Source organism: Zeus faber, assembly GCF_960531495.2.
Source record: "Zeus faber genome assembly, chromosome: 1".
Taxonomy (NCBI): Eukaryota; Metazoa; Chordata; class Actinopteri; order Zeiformes; family Zeidae; genus Zeus; species Zeus faber.
Genome location: NC_137193.1, coordinates 12047294 through 12066601, shown reverse-complemented (window position 1 = coordinate 12066601; position 19308 = coordinate 12047294). Strand labels below are relative to the sequence as shown.

Genomic DNA, 19308 nt, shown 5'->3' with positions numbered 1-19308 from the left:
ACCAAAAGTGGATGAGAAAAGATAGGACTTTATTCATTTAGGGTGAAAATTCAGGTAGAAAAGAACATGGAAAACAGCGTTGCAGGGTTTCAGAGGTTCTGGGTTGGAGCAAAACCAAACAAGATTCACATATTTATATTAAATTTATGTCATATGGTCCATTAAATTGTTGAGTTGCCATGGTTCTACACTAAGAAAAGAAACATTATATATTACACTATTACACTAGATTTCCCATAAACAAATCAATTATTATTATTATTGTTATTATTATCATCTATGAAAGAAATCAGTTATTCTTAATTAGATTTTGAAATAAAAGGCTCTTCATAGACATTTCAAACATTACATCAATGGCTAAGTGTGAGGCCTACTTAAACAATGCAAATCATTTCATACACTCATTCACAATCAGTGAATATAAACATAACAATAAATGAATACAATTAATGACTAATGAAGTTCAAATCTGGAGGGGACAGCCAGGGTAAATCAAAAAATGCACGGGCAATCAAAGATGTATCGTTAAATTGAAATTCTTTGTGTATTGAGACGTAATCAAATAAAACATTTAGAAGTTCCAAGATGCAGATGAGTACGTTTACACAATTCATTTGCCTTCATTATACTGTTTAAAAAAAACCCAATCGAAGATCAAGTACAGAACTCATTGGAATCATCGTGGAATAAACCAGTCAGATATTCTTTAATTGGGGAAAGTGCGTCTATGTGTGTGTGTGTGTGTGTGTGTGTGTGTGTGTGTGGGCTCGTTGTTAATTTATAGCACTCTTTTTCATTAATAATCTTTGGTCGGTCAACAAATAAGACAAATCTAAATTTTATAGCGCTCTATGAATGAATGAATCAATGAATCAATCAATCAACCAATCAATCAATTAATCAATCAATCTAAAATATATAAAAGTTTATATTTTTTATGAGAAAATATATGATCCTTATCATAAACTGTGAGTTTATCTGGTGTATCTAATCTGGGTGCATCTCCGTTTATGCACAATAGGAACCGTTGTCCTTGTCGACAGTCTCTCTTCGGACCTATTTCAAGTGAACACACGCCTATAAATTCTCTGCGCCGGAAATAGGCGGCCTCTTCTAGTAATCAAACATGGCGGTGAGTACTGCTCGAAATCATATGACGGCGACATTTCTGGTCATGCCGCACACATCCGCAATCATCGGAGTTACAAAATTACACTCGCCGCCATTTAATGCACTTTTGAGTGCAATTCCATATGTACAATCAATCCGATGTCGTATTTTGGCCGTTACGTGTCAACCGAATACACTATTTGGAAATGCAGCCATGCTAGCTCGCTCACTCTGCGTACACCCTCTTGGTAATGTTAAACTTAGCAAAAGGTTCAAAGGGAACTGGTCACTTCGGCATAATATCGGATTCCGAACCTTGTTCGCGTAGTTCTGTGAGACGTTGTTACGTTTATGAAGAACAAACACATGCTACGGAAGCCAAATTGGGGCTAACCAAAGCAGGGAATATGTGCGGGCATGTCCGGCGAGTCGAGCGTGACTGAGGAAGCCGGAGAGTAGTGGGACCTGGTGACCGAGTACTTGATACTTTTCTCCCGTCAGTCGCGGTTTGTTTAGATGTATATACTCAACACTCCAGGTGGCATGGTATACAGACTTCATTCTTACCAGCAACACTTTTAGAAAATGAAGTTAAGTATTGTACATTTTTGAAGGCTTTTCACACTGGCCATGTCCGTGGCTTGTAAATGGGGACAAATTACTACCTCACTGGGACAAATTTGACTGTTCAGAGTACTGCCATGTACCCCTTAACATACAATGTTGCACTTCATTTTCTAAGAGTTGCGTATGTTGTCATTCAAAGTCCCAATTTAGATCACTGGATTATGTTTGAGATTGCGCGCTTACGTCTTGTCATCCACTGTCATGGTGGCTCCAGGACCAGGGCGAAAAGAAGGAGAATCCCATGCGAGAGCTCCGCATCCGCAAGCTCTGTCTGAACATCTGTGTCGGCGAGAGTGGAGACAGGCTGACCCGTGCTGCCAAGGTGCTGGAGCAGCTCACTGGACAGACCCCTGTGTTCTCCAAAGGTGGGTGTTAAGATGTAGTTAAGTATTTTGACAACCCGGAAGTCAATTATATGGAACATATAACGTAGTGTCAGTTAAGAAACCTTCTGCCCGGACCAATAAATTCTACAAACTTGGGGCTTCAAGTTAATGGCTTTGTTTTAAACATTTCCCGCCCAGGGGAGATGTGGTTAAGAGAAGCTCTTTCAACCAGGAGCAATTGGGTTCCACTCCATTTTAATGCCAACTAATAGAGCTTGGTATTATAATGGCACAATCACATAGTGCATTGATCTCATCCCGCCTCTTCCTCCCACAGCCCGCTACACCGTGCGATCCTTCGGCATCCGTAGGAATGAAAAGATTGCTGTCCACTGCACCGTCCGTGGAGCCAAAGCAGAGGAGATCCTAGAGAAGGGGCTCAAGGTCAGTAGAAAACCGTGCAGATTAGTTGAATTTTGTGGAAATATATAAAGCATAATTTCAGAGGGTCATTTGGCTTAATTGTAGGACAGGGCACTAGCTCACTGAGGGCAGAAGGGGCCATTCCCTGTGTAGCTCATCAAGTTGCATTCAGATTACAATGATGTAAATTTACTTCCCGGACCAATGATGCCGTTTACTGCAGTTTAGCAGAGGACAGTCGTCAAATGACCTCTTAAAATGTTAAATGCTGGTTTTGGTCTTGTACTGGCTCATGAGCTGGGATTTGTTGTGCTAACAAGTTTGATTCCAACAAGTTGAAGTCTTACTTTGGACTGCACAATCAATCGTATATATCGCAGTGTCAATATTGGCCTCCACAATTAATTGATCGTGGCCTGGGACAAATATATATATTTTTTGTTTTGTCCCCCCCTAATTTCTTCGCCATCGCTCTTTATTTTTGTATTTTTAGTATTTTATTTAGATTTTTTGTTACCTTGAAAAAAAAACCTGCAGGTGTAATGTACCTGACCTTTTGTTTGCAATAACTTCTCTTTATTCGGTGCCATGTGGTGGCATTCTTTATTTCATTTTATTTTTTGTAGAATGTATTTCAAATATAGCCTTAAGAAGACTGACTTCAAGATTCAAGATTCAAGATTCAAGATTTTTGTTTGTCACATACATATACATACTTCCATACATATATGCAGTGAAATGTAATGCAACGCACCCGGTGATAGCACACAAGAAGTCCTAGGAAAAAGTACAAAAAATAAAATAAAATAAAAAGTAGAAAATTCCTTTCTAATAGACCGACTAACTGACTCCTAAAACGTAATACAGTAAGTGGAATACTTATAGAATAAGATAAAAAATATATAGAATAAAATACAATAAAAAATAAATTGAAATAAAATGGAATAGGTTGAAGGAATATGGCTATGTATATACAGATATGTGCATTTAAAGTGGCATGTGAATTAAAGTGGCATGTGAATGTGAATAGTGTGAGGTAGTGTTTGGGATAATACAGCACAGTATACAACAGTACGGCGCAGCAATACGGCATCACGAACAACCCTGAACAGTGACACAGTATGCGGTACAGTATGCTACATACAGTACAGTAGGTAGTGGAGCCTAGTGCATGGCTCAGTTAGGACCCCTGGTGAGGTCAGCGTTGACAGTTCTGATGGCTTGAGGGAAGAAACTCCGTCTCAGTCTCTCTGTTCTCGCTGTGTGACTGCGGAGGCGCTTGCCTGACCGCAGCAGCTGAAACAGTCCGTTGTTGGGGTGATGAGGATCCTTCATGATCCTACGGGCTCTGCTACTACACCTCCTGGTGTATAACTCCTGCAAGGGGGGGAGGGTAGTTCCAGTGGTACGTTCAGCTGAACGCACCACCCTCTGCAGGGCCCGCCTGTCCTGGGCAGTACAGTTCCCAAACCAGGCAGTGATGTTGCCTGTCAGGATGCTCTCCACTGCTCCAGAGTAGAAGGACTTGAGGATCCTCACCGAGACCCGGAATTTCCTCAGCTGCCTGAGGTGGTAGAGACGCTGCCTCGCCTTTCTCACCAGAGTGTCTGTGTGAACAGTCCATGTTAAGTCCTCTGTGATGTGGACTCCCAGATATCTGAAGCTGCTCACCCTATCGACAGAAGTCCCATTAATCCACAACGGCGCGTGCGTCCTCGATTGTGATCCACGCCTCAAGTCCACAATCAGCTCCTTGGTTTTGCTGACGTTCAGGTGGAGGCTGTTGTCCTGGCACCAGAGTGACAGGTCAGCCACCTCCTCGCGGTAGGCCTTCTCATCGCAGTCGGTGATCAGGCCCACGACCACGGTGTCGTCAGCAAACTTGATGATGGTGTTGGAGCTGGACCTGGCCACACAGTCATGTGTGTACAGGGAGTACAGTAGGGGGCTGAGGACGCAGCCCTGGGGGGATCCTGTATTCAGGGTGAGGGAAAAGAAAGTAAAGAAAGTCCTATTTTGTCCTATTTCCGAAGAGTTGTACATTTGAGTTTATTTGTTTAGTTCATAAAATACGTTTTTGTGGTAAGGGCAGTTTTCTGTTGATTTACAAAGTGCAATAAAATAATTGTTTCCCCAAAATGGATGAATATTGATTTGTCATCAATATTGAGCAAAATAATCGTGATTATCATTTTAGCCATAATTGTGCATCCCTAGGCTTATTTTATTGCCTGGTTTTCACTTATATCTTCATAGATGTATTCATTTAGCTTTACTATAAGCTGGCAAACAACCCTAAAGTTTGAGAGTGCCGTAGCTGGCGCTCTGTATTGGCAAATACATTTAATAATTCTCAGCATATTGTCATTGTGATGTGTTGCAAATTTACTGACGTTGGTTGAGTTCAGGCCATCAGTTATTAAACAGCAAGTTCAATAAGTTATCAATATACAACGTAATATACACAATTTGATTTAAATGCAACTGTGCCAATGCATCTATCTCTGCAAATTTTCCCTCCACTGGCTGCTGCCTTCCCTGCAGGTGCGTGAGTACGAGCTGAGGAAAAATAACTTCTCAGACACCGGGAACTTTGGCTTTGGCATCCAGGAGCACATCGATCTGGGCATCAAGTACGACCCCAGCATCGGTATCTACGGGCTGGATTTCTACGTGGTGAGTAATGGGGGGGGGGGGGGAGAATGTATCAGGGCTTACTGTCTGAGGAGCTCTATTATGTGAAAGTCTGAGATTAAATGTTAACGCAGTTGGCTATGGGTGACGATTCTATTCAAATATTGGAGTTGAATAGATATTAATTTAATTGTGAAACCTGATTGGGTCATTATGTAAAATGTCCCGCTCCAATTAGTTTCCTTCACAAGCAGACACATCTATTCTAAGATCCTGCAGACTAATTTCCGGATCTGGACAATATGTGTGATGTATGAGAAAGGTGATGCATCACAGTATGAAATTGTAAATCTATTTATGCTGTGACTCGGCCTGGAGGTATCTCATTGCACTTTCTGTAGGGGTGTAACGGATCACAAAACTCACGGGTCATATCACGGTTTTGAGTCACGGATTGGATCAGCACAAAAAACAGTCCTCATCTTTGTAACTTTGCTTTCCATTTATTCTGTAAAATACTTAAAGGAACTTTTACGCATGGGGTTAAATGGAAAAAAACATTCAAGATGTCCAATGCTTAAATAAAATCTCAATATATAAAATATTCAATACCCAATTGTTCGATTAAAGTGCAATATGAGGCACACGTACCTTCTTCCTTTAAACATGGTAGTGAATGAAAAAAATATGATTTGATCCGCCCCAGTAAATGAATTTAATTCCTGTATCGTGTTCAATTTCTCAAATTTAAAACAAACTAAATTTCATGAAAATCTGTTCAGAATTTAGCGAGTTAGACTTTTTGTAGTGAAGTCTGCGTCTCTCAATACATGATTCAATTTAAACATGTATTTACAGCCCTAACCCTATCGAGTTTTGATTTGTAAAGAAGACACTTGTTTCTCAATAAGTAACTTTATTTCCAGTCACATTAAATCATTATACATGTGATTTTTTGTAGTGGAATAAATATAAAGAAAACATTTCAAACAATTTAGTAGATAAAAGAAACGCTTGGGAGCCGCAAGAGCCGGCTCTTTTCCGTGAGCAGGAGCATCCGGCTCACAGAAAAGAGAGAAACTTTTCAAAACGACTGCAAGTGTCTCTCCTCCTCCGCCCACAGCGTCTGTCCGCTCTGTACGTTCTTCTCTAATCAGACTTTATTCCTAATTTTACTTGTCCTATCACAGCCTCTTGTTCCGTTTAACGTTATCTTATCTTGGATATCACGATCCAAATCATATCCATGACGTCAACTACTCTTATGTAGTGTGTACCGGCACTTCTCACAAGCTGCCGGTCTCTGTTCTGCCCTCTCAACTGGATGGAACAAGTGGACATATTGTAAAATATGATATTTTATTGGATCGGAGTGCATTTTATTTAAATTATTAGAAGGAAAAAGCCGAGCTCCAGCTGAGCTCTGGCTCCTGCAGGTCCGGCTTCGGTTCCCCCCCTCCCGCAAAAAAAACAAACCCTCTGCTTCAGCGATACAGTACACAGTATACTTTCAGGTAACTTTACATTAGAGATCACGATATTACCCACAAACATTACAGGGAGAATTGAGAATCTGATTGTGATTTCGAAGTTGGAAATCAAAGGCTCATTTCGGTCCATTTTCGAATCGGAATCGTGGCACCGCTATGATGCAATCGTTGCGCTCAGAGTGAAACACAGCAGGCATCTGTCTTGTCTATATTCTTTTTTTCCAGACGGAGCATCTATGTTCCGTTACACCACTAGTTTTCTGTTCACCACAAGATGGGTCTTCATCCATCGAATTCCAACAATCTGTCGAAATTGTGGATCTATTTTACTTTTTTAAGACCTCCCTCTGCTTTATCACTGCTGTATATGGCACTTCAAAGTAGTGAACCTAAATACCCATGAGTTTATCACAGTTTAATTTTTCCAGCTATGAAGCAGAAGCCCTTTTTAGAGGAGAGAATTGGTGAACAGCTATGCAAATAATGCATCTCTAAAGAATTTATTATTTACATTATTTTTATATTTTCATGTTGAATCTACGATACATCTCTGTGTTTTCCCATCAAGTTTTCATGATCAGCTCTTTGATTGTGATGCATAATTAATATGGTGGTCACCATTCGATTTGGCTTTTGATTGTAAGGTTTAGTTTCCTTGTAAACATTTTGACACCTACGCCATTGTTGGACTATAGAGTCTTGAGTTGTAACGAAAATCACTTGTTTATCAAAAAGTAATTTTGATTTGAATATTAAAAATGACTTATAACAATTAGGCGGATATTTAAACACACATACACAGTCAAGAGCTTTAGCAAAACTAGACATTAGAATTACAAACAATAAGTTAGTTATTACACTACTATTAAGTTACTCACCAAAGTGAGCGCACAAAAAGGATGCTATTTTTGCCAGAAGTTTTTTTTTTTTTGCCGTTATTGAAAGACAATTACTACTGCAGCTTCACAGCTCTGATTTCCGGCCACATTCTCACGGCAAAAACGGCCCGCGAGCCTTGGGTTGGGAACCTCTGGCTTGAGGACATTCTGTCGGTGACGGTCGGTTGTATTTCCCACTTTCATCGCCACATCTGTGGAATAACTGGACATCTGGTCAAAAGCGCACCCTCCCTTGTACACACAGTGAAACCGCAGAGGAGAGGGAGACGCACCGGTGCGTTGATGCATCTCCACCGACGCGGACTCCACCCGCCATTACGGCAATATTTTTCTTTAATGTGTGTTCACTATGCAACAAACTGGACGGACTTATCGTGTGGGGGGTTTCGGAGCTGGGCGGGCTGCAGTCGACTGTGCGGGGGCCCAACGCACACTGCATTTGTTTACCGGTGGATCTTGACCGCCCAAATATGGTGACCATGTCAGACAATATTACCCAAAAAAATACTGGGAGAATCGCTGCTTGTGATTTCCAAGTTCAATGCTAATTTCAATTGGTTTTTCGAATCGGAATTGTAGCGCCCCGAACAATTAATGTATACCACACTTTGGAAGGCTTTTAAGAGAAGAGGGTCAACCTGACGTGACAGCACCCGCTGTCACGTCAGGTTCACAAAGTGAAGGCACACACGCACTGGGCTGTGAGGTTTTATTGTAATATTATTATTTATGTGTGAAAAATACTGTTGGTATCTGTTCTACACAAAAATAACGAGCTATCTGTTTTTAGTTTTTATTGCGAAACTATATATATATATATATATATATATATATATATTAGAATTTATTTGTCTCCCCCCCACACTCATACAGTGTTACACTAGTTAGTTGTGGCAGACTACAATAAAAAAAAAAAACAAACAAACATTTTTTTACACCTTTTTTACATTTTTTTAAATGTTTGATTTATTAAATATACCCTACAATCACCGTGGCCCCAAAACCGTGATACACAGCGAAACCATGTACTGTTGTTTCCTAATTTGCACAGACCTATTGCATAATAGCAATGTCTGTGCCAATCCAACTGGTTAATTACATCCAAATTAAAATGGCGTGTTATAATCTTTCATATCATATTTTGTTGTCTATACCGTCAGGTCCTGGGTAGACCTGGCTTCAGCATCGCCGACAAGAAGCGGAAACGTGGCCGCATTGGTTACAAGCACCGCATCCGCAAGGAGGAGTCCATGCGCTGGTTCCAGCAGAAAGTGAGTATTTCCACAGGGACCCTAGAGAGCTTTATATGGGGACTTTTAACCAACACCAGCTACAAATAAAAGCAGCTAAACAAAAGTACGTTTTAATTTATGAGTAAATTGTTACGGTGAGGATGAGTGTTTTTTTCTTGCAAACAAAAAAAAAAACTTGAATCTGGAATTTTGAAAAGTAAAAGTAAAATACAAATAGCTTAATATGCAGAAACAGAGAAATACAGAACAGAAATTGCCAAATAGGATAAGGGGAACTAAGATATGATGTATTTGTATTGTTTTCACTGAATACTACAACTGTTAAGAATTTAACTTAATTCGAAGTCTGACGTCAACCAGACATTTATAGCAGTGTCTTTATAGAATCTGTCTTGACAGAGATTATTGAACATTATCCCAAAACGTTGTCCTTTCTTCTTCTGTCCTAGTATGATGGCATCATCCTCCCTGGAAAGTAGAGGATCACCTTTTTGACCTTGTTTGTAACTAATAAAATGGTTAAAAACAGCCATTTGTTTGTTTTGATTTCTTTGATTTCTTTCATTTTCCATTGGGATAAGTTGTACGTGTTTGAAAGTCACAAAATGGATTAACTACCGTGGATTTATTGGAGTTTTTGATTGCCCCTTTGAATATAAGCTCATGTGTGTTTGTGGCAGTTGAATCCAAATGTGTAATTAAAATGTATTTTGGGTCAGTCTCTGTAGCGGTTTCTTTCTACTAGAACAAACATGACCCTGACGTAGAACTCAGGGCGAATAACTTTGTGCCACTTGGAGGCAGGAGCGAGCAGCTGAGATGTACAGTTAATTTTAGCGCAGTGGTGAAATCACTGATATTTTTGGCTGCGTGTGCGTCAAACAGCTATTGACAGTGAATCATTTCACTTTTTAAAGACCGGCGAAATTGGTGAGAAGGCAAGGGCACATGTTTGAGATATATTTACATGTGCTGAACAATGTAATATTACAGTAAACAGTACTGCATATTATGCAGTACTGTTTACTGTGGGTGGCGTTAAAAAAAACAACAAAAAAAACCCAATCAAGTTAACGCGTATAAAGCTCTTGCAATCTAATAAAGAAATGTTTGCTTTAAATGTAAAAATCCATATACTGTAAAGACTGCTCAGAAAAGGGGTGTTGAGGCTGGTCCCCAAACCAAGACGAAAAAATGTATTCATTTGGAATGCATTTTAAACTCTAGTACAAGTAGGAAATGTAATATTTTGTATATTGAGCAAAATTATACAAACCATCTCAAGAGTAAAAAAAAATCAGTGACGGTATAGGATCTGTTTACGGTGAACAATAGGAACCTCAGTGCAGGTTGGGGTTCGGTGCCTTGCTCATGGGCGGTTATCAGAGATAGTGGACACGCGACGTCGCCTCACCGCCGCCTTCCCCCAACCGGAATTCACTGATTGGGCACGTGCAAGAAGTGGAGTGCAGCTGAGGTGCGTTTGGTAATGCATCCTAACTAGTTGTGGTCAGTTAATATCAATATGGACGAACCTTCACACAAAAAATAACTAACACAGCAACAAACAATCCACAAAGTACTGTTTGAATGGATCGAGAGAGAGAGGAAGCGAGTCAGACGTGTTGATCAGATTGGGCTTTATTCAGTGAACTCCTTGTGTTGGACGCACAACACACTGATGCAATGCTCGTGCACGCCCACATGCAGCTCCTCGAACCGTCGGACGTGTTTAGGACGAGCACAGAGGGATTCAACCAATCAGATGAGCCGGATTAGCCTCATTGTCTGCGTTCAATATAAACGGTAACTTGCTACAAATGTGTCCCAACCCCCTTCAGCTTCTAACAACGGGTTCACTGGTTCTTCAGGTGGCGCTTCTTCATAGTTTTACAATAATTCGATACATGAGGATGGTGAATGTACAAACGAAAACACAGGTGAGCGGTAACGCTTTGGAAAACTTCATAACATTTTTTTTTTCTATTTTTAATGTATTTTTTGAGTATTTAAAAATAGGCCTTTTTAATGGGTTAATTATGATTATAATTGTTGCAATTATAAAAATGTATTGTTTTTGTAATTATTACTATTCTAGTTGTAATTGCAGTTGTGCCGTATAAAGGCTATGATGGATTGGATCGGATTCGATTTGACCTTGTGTGTGTGCACCTGGGGGATTGCAATGCACATATTCTATGCAATACTTCCAAAACAATTTGATCAAAAATAATTATACTATTTCCCGGTAGTATGGTCAGGCTTAACTGTGTTTTACATTTCACAATGCCATCCTATCATGTTCACACAACATTTTTCTCAATTAATCCCGACGTAGAAAAAAAAAAAAAAAAGTGAAATAATGCATAGATAACGTGTTTTTATTACTTTTGCTACTTTTAAATTAGACTAGTTCTCACAGGTTTTTATATTACAGGACATAAATAATACAATAGATGAAGTATGTTAATTGGATACGTGATTCCAGAGTTTGTCGATGGTGAAGCTCTAAGACTAGGCGGCCCCATTTGTGGAGGCTAAACTGTTGTTTTCGTCCAGTACGACGTACATTTAAGAGCCACGCCCGCAAAGCTCCCAAACTCAGCTTTGTACACACGTTGCTCGCGGATTCACAGTCATGTTGAGATCGAACGCCGAACAGGTTCCGTTCTATCAGACTACCTCACGTTCCAAAACGGAGCCTCCAGCTACGCCCGCCCCGACCTCGACGCCCGCCCCCCCGCCTCCACCTGCTCTGCTGTCCTTCCCCATCCCTCCTCCGCCCTTGACCTTCGACCTCTCGTCTCCCTGCCCCTCTGAGCCCACGCGGGATTCTGGACGCAAGTTGTACGGCTTGTAACCAGGCCCGCGTTTCAAACAGGACAAAAAAAAAAAAAGAGCAGACCAAATCCGGCTGTTCTCAGAGGGGGGTCATCAATTCTCTCTCTCTCTCTCTCTCTCTCTCTCTCTCGCCCTTCTCTCTCTCTCTCTCTCTCTCTCTCGCTCTCTCTAGGCTGTGATGCTCCGCGGTGGACTCGCACTCCCCTCTCTGCTCCTGGCCTTCCCCGGCTGCTGCTGCTGCTGCTGCTCCTCGTGCGTCGGCGTGTTGCGGTGCTGCGGCCTGCGCGGCGAGTGGCGCGGCGGCAGGGTGAGCGTGCAGCACGACACGCCCACGGTGGGCTCGGGCAGATCCTCCGCCGCGGACCAGCTGTCCGTGCCGGGGTCGTAGCGCTGCACGGCCGCCTTGTAGCGCTTCTCCGCCTCGTTCCAGCCCCCGAGCAGGTACAGCTTCTCGGCGAGGGCCGACAGGCCGGCGGTGCTCACGCCGAGCGGCAGGGGCGCGGCGCGGCTCCACGCGCCGCTGTCGGGGGAGAAGGCCTCCACGGCGAGCACGTCCACGCGCTCGCCGCCGGGCCCCAGCTGGCTGCCGCCCGCCACGTACACCTTCCCCCCGAGCGTGGCGGAGCAGTGCCAGCCGCGCGGCGTCTCCAGGGAGGCCCTCTCGCTCCAGGAGTCGCTGCTGACGTTGTAGCACGCCACCGAGCGGGAGTAGGCGCAGTTGATGTAGCCGCCGCTCACCAGGATGTCCCCGGACGGCAGGGTGGCGCTGGCGTGGCAGCACCGGGGGACCTCCATGGGGGCGCGCATCTGCCAGGTGTTGGAGGACGGCAGGTAGCTCTCGGTGGTGGCCAGCAGACCCTCCACGTTGCGGCCGCCGATGGCGAACAGGCGCCCGCCGGTCGCGGCCAGGGAGAAGTGGGTGCGTCGCTGGCGCATGCTGGTCAGGTGGAGCCAGGTGTTGAAGCGGGGATCGTATCTGAGGAAACCAAAGTATGGCTTAGGACAGGAATTATTATGTGGCCATTCGTTCTTCTCGTGTGTGAAGCTTTTTTTTTAATTTTTATTTTTTTAGATCTTTTCTGAGCAGCTACCTGCTGAGGGTGCTGACGGCGTGCTTGGCTTGGTTGCGCGCGTCGTTCTGGTCCTCCCCTCCCGCCACGTACAGGAAGCCGTCCATCACCGCCACGCACTGGTTGAAGCTCTTGGCAGGCAGCTGGGAGAGGTGGCGCCAAGCGGCTCCTCCCTCACGCAGATCCCTCCACAGCACCTGGGGGGGTCGGAGGGGTCGGCGGTCGTTGGCTCGCCCGTCGGCTTTGGTGTTACGGCAGTTAAATGTACAGCGCGCACACACACACACACGCACACACACGCACACACACGCGCACACACACACACACACACACACACACCGCTCACCTCGCGGCTGAGGGCGCGCTCGGTGATGGAGGGGCGCCCGCCGACGGTGAGCAGCGTCAGCTGGCCCCCGCGGACGTGCGTGCGGCGGGACTGCAGCGTGTTCTGCTGGTAGGGCAGGAGGTGGTAGTTCATGGCGTCCACCAGCAGCCGGTGGCAGTGGGGGTCCAGCATCATGCGGGCCACCGGCTGGACCTGGCTCACCAGCTCGCTGGCCGGAATCGTCTCGAAGCGCACGTGGGAGAGGAGCTCAGCGGCGTGGGCCTGGCGCGCCGGGTCAAAGTCCAGCCACTTCATGGCCACCTGCGGAGGGGAGTGGCATATTATAGACACATTACAGTGTAATATCAGGCAAAGCTGGCATCAGAGATATTGAATACGGCAGAAAGAGCCTTTCACAAGCACGAGCGTCAGTGTTATTGGTTATTTGCGAAAAGGTTCGGGCATTATGGTTTTAGTGTCAGATGTCATGTCCGTATCATGCAGCTGAACGTCATTTGGGTTTGCTTTTGCCTTCTCTTTTCGTCACCGACATACTATGAGCACGCAGAGCTCGGCGATCGGTGTATTCCGACCTCAGCGCTGCCACGAGTGCCGGGATCAATATCTTTACAGCCTAGCGGTCAGTGATGGCTGTTTCCCTGATCCTGGTGTTTCAAAACTCAGAAATGAACATGGGGGGGAAAAAAAGCCTCTTTCGACATTTGAGAAGATGCTCTCCCACAGTCACAGCTTCAGCAAGTGGGAACTTTTCCAAAAGCTCTTCCCCATCAGTTCCACTCTTCCACAGTCACCGCTTGGGTTTAGTGGTTAAAATGTACTTCAGGGTCCGGGTTCGGGTTGTTTCGCTTAGTCAGGGTTATAGTTAGTTATACTCAGTCCGTTGCAGTGTCGTATATTGATACATCAGCCGTACAGCGCATAGTGATTTATACAGGGGATTTCTTTTTACAGTTGAGCTGTGTACTACAGTTTTTTTGGTGATGCCTCCAACAGCCGGTCTGAGGTCTGTATTTAAGCCCGGATGAAAATAGCCCCGGGTCCGGGCGCTGCCGCGATGTGATACTTGGTTCTATGTCAGTGATCTGACCGAGAGCGGGAGGCAGTGGGGTAAAGGGGAGGATCCGATTAAAAAACTTGGCCGCTTGTTCCTCCTCAGGATGTGTGATCTGTAAGCAGCGGAGTATTTAAAGAGGAACTAAATATATAACCGGGGCGGGCTGAGTGAAATTACATTTTAACACAAGTTAAAATGTCATGTTACTGTTAAAGAAGTGCCTCCAAATAGATGGGTGGAAAAATGACGAGCAGGGTTTCAAGGAAATACAAGTATAATAATTATGGGAGCTATCACATTTCTTTCAACAGCGATACCGCGGAGTCGCCTTTCGAGCTCCGACCTGGAATGCGGCGACCTCGGAGGGCAGCACCAGCCCGTCGTCCTGCAGGAAGGCGGAGATCTGCTCCAGGGTGAGCTGGTTGAAGAGCGCCGTCTCCGAGAACTGCACGAAGTTCTCCAGGACGTAGCGGCGGGCGGCGTCGCGCACGGGCAGCAGGCTGTAGGCGGCGGCGATGTTCCAGACGTAGACGCAGGTCTGGAGGTTGAGCTCGGCCAGCAGGAAGTCCATGCACATCTTGAGCAGCTGGGGGATCTGCAGGGTGGTGGCGGCGGAGACGGTGCAGCCGATGGTGTACAGGGACATGTGGACGCGGCCCAGGTAGGCGAAGGTGATGACGTTGGCCAGGCCTGGAGACGGGCGGGACGTGCGGGTCGGCGACCAGAGACAGGGCGGAGGAGAATAAGTCACGTGTTAAAAAACGCTGGCCATGGTGCTGAATCAGGCTCATAACCGGGTGAAGCAGATGGAAAAACAGATGCAGGGGTGTATAGATGGATCAATAGATGGATGGGGGGGTATGAGGCCTACCCAGAGGGGAGAGGGAGGGCAGCTCCAGGCGCTTCATCCCAGGATCCTTGGCCAGGATCTCCCGGAAGTACTGGCTGACAGAAGAGATGACCAGCTTGTGCACGTCGAAGGCCTTGGTCTTACAGGCCAGCTCCATGTCCGTCAGGAACCTGAGGTAAAGGACACGTAAAAAACAAAACCAAAAAAAAACAAAAAACGAAGGCAAGAGAAGAGAGAAGTTTAGGCCAAATCACTGGAGAGAAATTAAGCTTTTGGAAAACATTATCAACATTATCATCTGGTATGACGTAGTGAAACAAGTAGGGTATAGGAAACCAGATGATGTATAATACAACGCCATGCAGTATCACATGACATCACATGCCTTTTAATGGCAATGCCCCCTGACCAGTCTACACAGTGGCTATGGCTAATACCCTTCCCACAAAATAAATATGAATATCTAAATCATCTGCCTATAATAACCATCTGTGTAGATTGTGGGAAGAGCAAAAATTTGGCTCAAACCTTGCTGACAAAAAAGCGCAAATCCCACAAACAAAATCAAATGAATGTCATGCAATGTAAAGGAACACTAGGCAACTCCTTCCCCGACCCCACCTCTCCTGACGCATCTTGCTGAGCTCCTCCAGCAGGGCGTTGCCGTGCAGGGGCCTGGTTAGCTCGCTGCCCAGGCCCAGGCCCCTCTCCCCGGGCTTGATGGTGGGGGGCGGCAGCGGCAGGTTCAGGCTGTTGAGCTGCACGATGTCCAGCGCCGCCATCTGCTCGATCTTGTTGACGCCGCTCTCCACCACCACCACGCCGTCGCCGCGGCTCTCCACCTTCAGGGCGCACCTGGTGGTCTCCATCGCCACCTGAGCGACGGCGTCCACGGCCACCTTCTTCTGGCGGGGGGCCTTCTTCTTGGGGGCCATGCTGACTGGCTGCTTTTTTATTTTAATTTTAATTTTTAGGGGGCTGTAATTTTTAGCTTAAGTTAATGTAATTTAAGGGCGTCTTATGGGAAATAGTCCTCCGCCTAAAGCTGAGATTAGTGTGATTAATTGACGGACGAGGGCACGGACTCACAATCCCCCCCAACTGATCAACGCAGTTACAGTATTTGCCGTTTTCCTCACACTGACATGAGCGCTGACTTCCTTTAGCTCACGGAAAAGAAAACGCTAAAACACTTGTTCTGCAGACAGAGAGGCTGACAGGCTGGGTGGCGTCGCTGTGTGTTCTCTGCCCTGGACAGAGAGAAGGGGTCAAGGGACGGATATGCACTTGTGTAAACAGGTAATGAGGGTGTTGGGCGCAGCACCTGGAAGCAGAATGAAGAAAAAGGGAGGGTTGCAGTTGGTGTTTGTATGACCGCTGAAGGCAGAAGACAAGAAGGCAACTCTGGTTAGAAACCCTCTCTCAACTCTGCCCCACCCCCCACTGAAAGGGAGAAGGGTACACATGTGAGTGACAGTTGCGAGTGTGTGGTCGTGGGCGGGGAGTCCAGAAATGGCAGGGCGAGGGTCAGGGTCAGGGTTAGGTTTTGCCTGATATCAGACAGAATTATCAACTCGCTGCACTCCGTTTCCATCAACACAGTTCATCACACACACACACGCACGCGCGCACGCACACACACACACGGGGGAATCTCATCCACGCAGTTGGTGCTGCCAGCCAAGTTGTGCCGACTGCTGCACTGTAACCCTAACCTTTTGGAGACATTTCTGCTGCTTCTCCATCAGCGACTGACTCATTCACGCACAAATGTTTTGTCAGATCTGTCGTTCGGCCCGGACGACAAGGAGGAATTTATCATGGCAAGTATCAATGAGAATATTCCACGATAAGGATATCTATAACGTGTCATTAGTGTATAATGGCGTATAATAGCGACATATGCTTAATAACTCAAAATCCCTTGAAGGATCAGCCGTAGGATCATTACATTGATCTATTTCGGTAATAATGGAAAGTTTGACGCTGGATCAAAACAAAGTTTCTCCGATTCAACCTCCCCTAACATTTCAGATTTCATTTAATGGAGACGTTTTGAGACACGCTTTCTCTGTTTCACTCATTTAGACTAGAGTGATAATATAACGTGTTCTTAATTTCTTGATGATACGACACCGTGGGAAGACAATAAATGATGGTTATAGAGTAACACCCCAGCCCCACGTGACACACGGTGAAGTCACAGAAGTTTACTGTGGAACTACACTTGGACAAATACACCACACTTCATAGTCACATCAAATTCCCATCATCTCTCAGCTAAATCGTTGAACACACTCTATTTGTGCTCACGTCCTTTTGCCGCCTGAGGGGCGAGCCATGAGGAGCACAGAGCATGGAGGGTGGAAAAGCTCCTCCTGCTTCTTTTATGACCGTGCTCTTCTCACATTCGCCTCTGGAAGACAAACACAAACGGCAGCAGCTCCTCACTGAGGGATCCACCTAACCTCCATCAGGGGGGAAATTAGGATCCGGTGTGTGTGTGTGTGTGTGTGTGTGTGTGTGTGTGTGAAATACTGAGGATCCAGGTTTTTCTCGATTATCTCTCTAATTGAATATTAATATAAATGTTATTCATTCACTATGAATTCAATATCTGAGTCTATTTTTTTTTTAATGAATATTAAATCAATTATCAGGGGTAGAAGGAAATAATTACAACTGCTGCTCACATTACTGTAATTAATTTTTTTCTTCTGTTCTTTGTCTGTAATTTTACTCTTATTCAAGTATTCATTACACTGTGCAATCCACTGTCATTTTCCCAATCGTTAATTCCTACTGAGTATGATTCAATTTTTTTTCCAAACCTTTCATCTTAAATTGCTCGCCCATCTCAAAATGTCCAATATTGTAACGGTTGCCAGGCAGCTGGTCCCAACCATTCTCCGTTTTCCAGCGTCCGTGTTTCCTTTTAATCATCAAATCCAATTGCCGCGCATTGAACGCTGATTCCCTCCTGCTCTCGGATGCGACCTGTCGGGATGCAGGTGACCAGGCGGACATTTGAACTGGGAGCGTCATCGCGGCCCTTTTCGGGATGGGGTTACATCTCCTAAATGTAGAATCTGCTGCCCTCGGAACTGCGGTTCTCGTGCCGGGGTATTTCGGTCTGTGTCGCGGTCGGAGCGGGACTCTCTCGAAGACGGAAAATCCGCCGGATAGATTTGACTGCGGGAGTGATCAGGGTTCAGTTTAGGAAGGCATTTAGCGCTCATAACTGATAAAAGTGAGACCGTAAACTCCAAGTATGAAAGCGTTGAAACGATCCAAACTCAGGAATGACACGTGCACCAGTCGCAGGGAGAAATATCCAAACAATATGGAGGCGACGGGCCTGTTGTTTAGAACTGTGTGTAAATTGCGGATCTATTGATAGGGGGGTCGCTGCCCGGTTTGGCCGCGGAAAGCAGCTGTGTCCCCAAAACAGCCCTGGCCCCAGATATTTCCAATGAGCCGTGCGGTTATTTCCATGTCATAGAATAACTAGTATGCACTGATCGGTTTCTTATCTCGTTTTTCTTTCTCATCTCATGTTTAATTAGTTTCTTGAAATAATAATTATTATATAGATTATATTATAGTTTGAAATAATCAAATGTCATTTTTTGCTGCCATAACGCCTGAATTGTGTGTTATCTTATCATAGTGAAATACAATAATAATATTTATATTATGTATATATATATATATATATATATAAATAAGATAATATTTGTTTGTGTTTATTTTGTATTTCAGCTACTCAGAATGGTTTAAGTCATCATTTCAGTCATCGTCAGGCTTTGGGCCACATGTTGAAATATCACTTTCCCCCCTCCTCTTTTTTTTGGTTTCACCAAAAATGACCCTACAGGTCATATCCAGAAATCTTGGGGGGCCATTTATAAACATGTCATGATGAGCACAGGAGAACATGTGACCATGGGACCGTTTCTTAAATGGATGTACTGTAGCTGTGGACGCCGACTTTGGCCGCGAGTTCATCGTCATCACTTTTTGCCGCGTCCTTGCGAAGCCCCTCGGCACATCCACGACTGTTCTTGGGAGTGTTGCGACATCTTCAGTGTGCTCAGTCCCTACAGTGTCTAAATAACTCCACCTCCTCGACGCGACACAGACAACAGCTGCTCCTCCACCCCCGAGTCTGAATCTCGCCCCCCCCCCCCCCGTGCCCGTCCCTGTCCCAGGCCTTTCCAGGGAGCAGGCTTCCTCCAGAGCCTCCTTCGGCCGCTAACCCAACGGGTTGGGAAAGGGGAGAAGTAAAAAAAAAAAAGAGTATTTTCATGTTTGATGAAATGGTTTATTTAACTAGCACCACTAACGGGGGGATAGAATTATAGAAATAAATAATAAATAAATAT

General features: G+C 44.9%; 2 protein-coding genes across 2 annotated transcripts in view; one reads left to right on the top strand and one right to left on the bottom strand.

The window, feature by feature from the left end:
* The first annotated feature begins 1079 nt into the window (after positions 1–1079).
* Positions 1080–9290, top strand: rpl11 (ribosomal protein L11). Its single transcript, XM_080014715.1, has 6 exons — positions 1080–1132; positions 1952–2102; positions 2401–2507; positions 5031–5162; positions 8670–8780; positions 9212–9290. The coding sequence occupies exons 1-6, from the start codon at positions 1127–1129 to the stop codon at positions 9239–9241; spliced, it is 537 nt and encodes a 178-aa protein (XP_079870841.1). The 5' UTR covers positions 1080–1126; the 3' UTR covers positions 9242–9290.
* A 1095-nt stretch (positions 9291–10385) lies between these two features.
* The window catches only part of klhl43 (kelch-like family member 43), a 10820-nt gene continuing 1897 nt past the window's right edge, over positions 10386–19308 (bottom strand). The window contains exons 2-7 of the mRNA XM_080004277.1: positions 15545–16247; positions 14945–15093; positions 14417–14763; positions 13020–13319; positions 12695–12870; positions 10386–12579 (exon numbers count right to left, since the gene is read on the bottom strand). Coding sequence (XP_079860403.1) covers positions 11772–12579; positions 12695–12870; positions 13020–13319; positions 14417–14763; positions 14945–15093; positions 15545–15858 — 2094 coding nt within the window. The 5' untranslated portion in view covers positions 15859–16247 and the 3' untranslated portion in view covers positions 10386–11771. The remainder of the gene's footprint in view (positions 12580–12694; positions 12871–13019; positions 13320–14416; positions 14764–14944; positions 15094–15544; positions 16248–19308) is intronic.

What these genes read in the sequence shown, in the direction of transcription:
- rpl11 (XM_080014715.1), top strand. An exon ending in GACCCCTGTGTTCTCCAAAG is followed by an intron (nt 2,103 to 2,400) that starts GTGGGTGTTAAG and finishes TTCCTCCCACAG; the next exon opens with CCCGCTACACCGTGCGATCC. An exon ending in ACGGGCTGGATTTCTACGTG is followed by an intron (nt 5,163 to 8,669) that starts GTGAGTAATGGG and finishes CTATACCGTCAG; the next exon opens with GTCCTGGGTAGACCTGGCTT.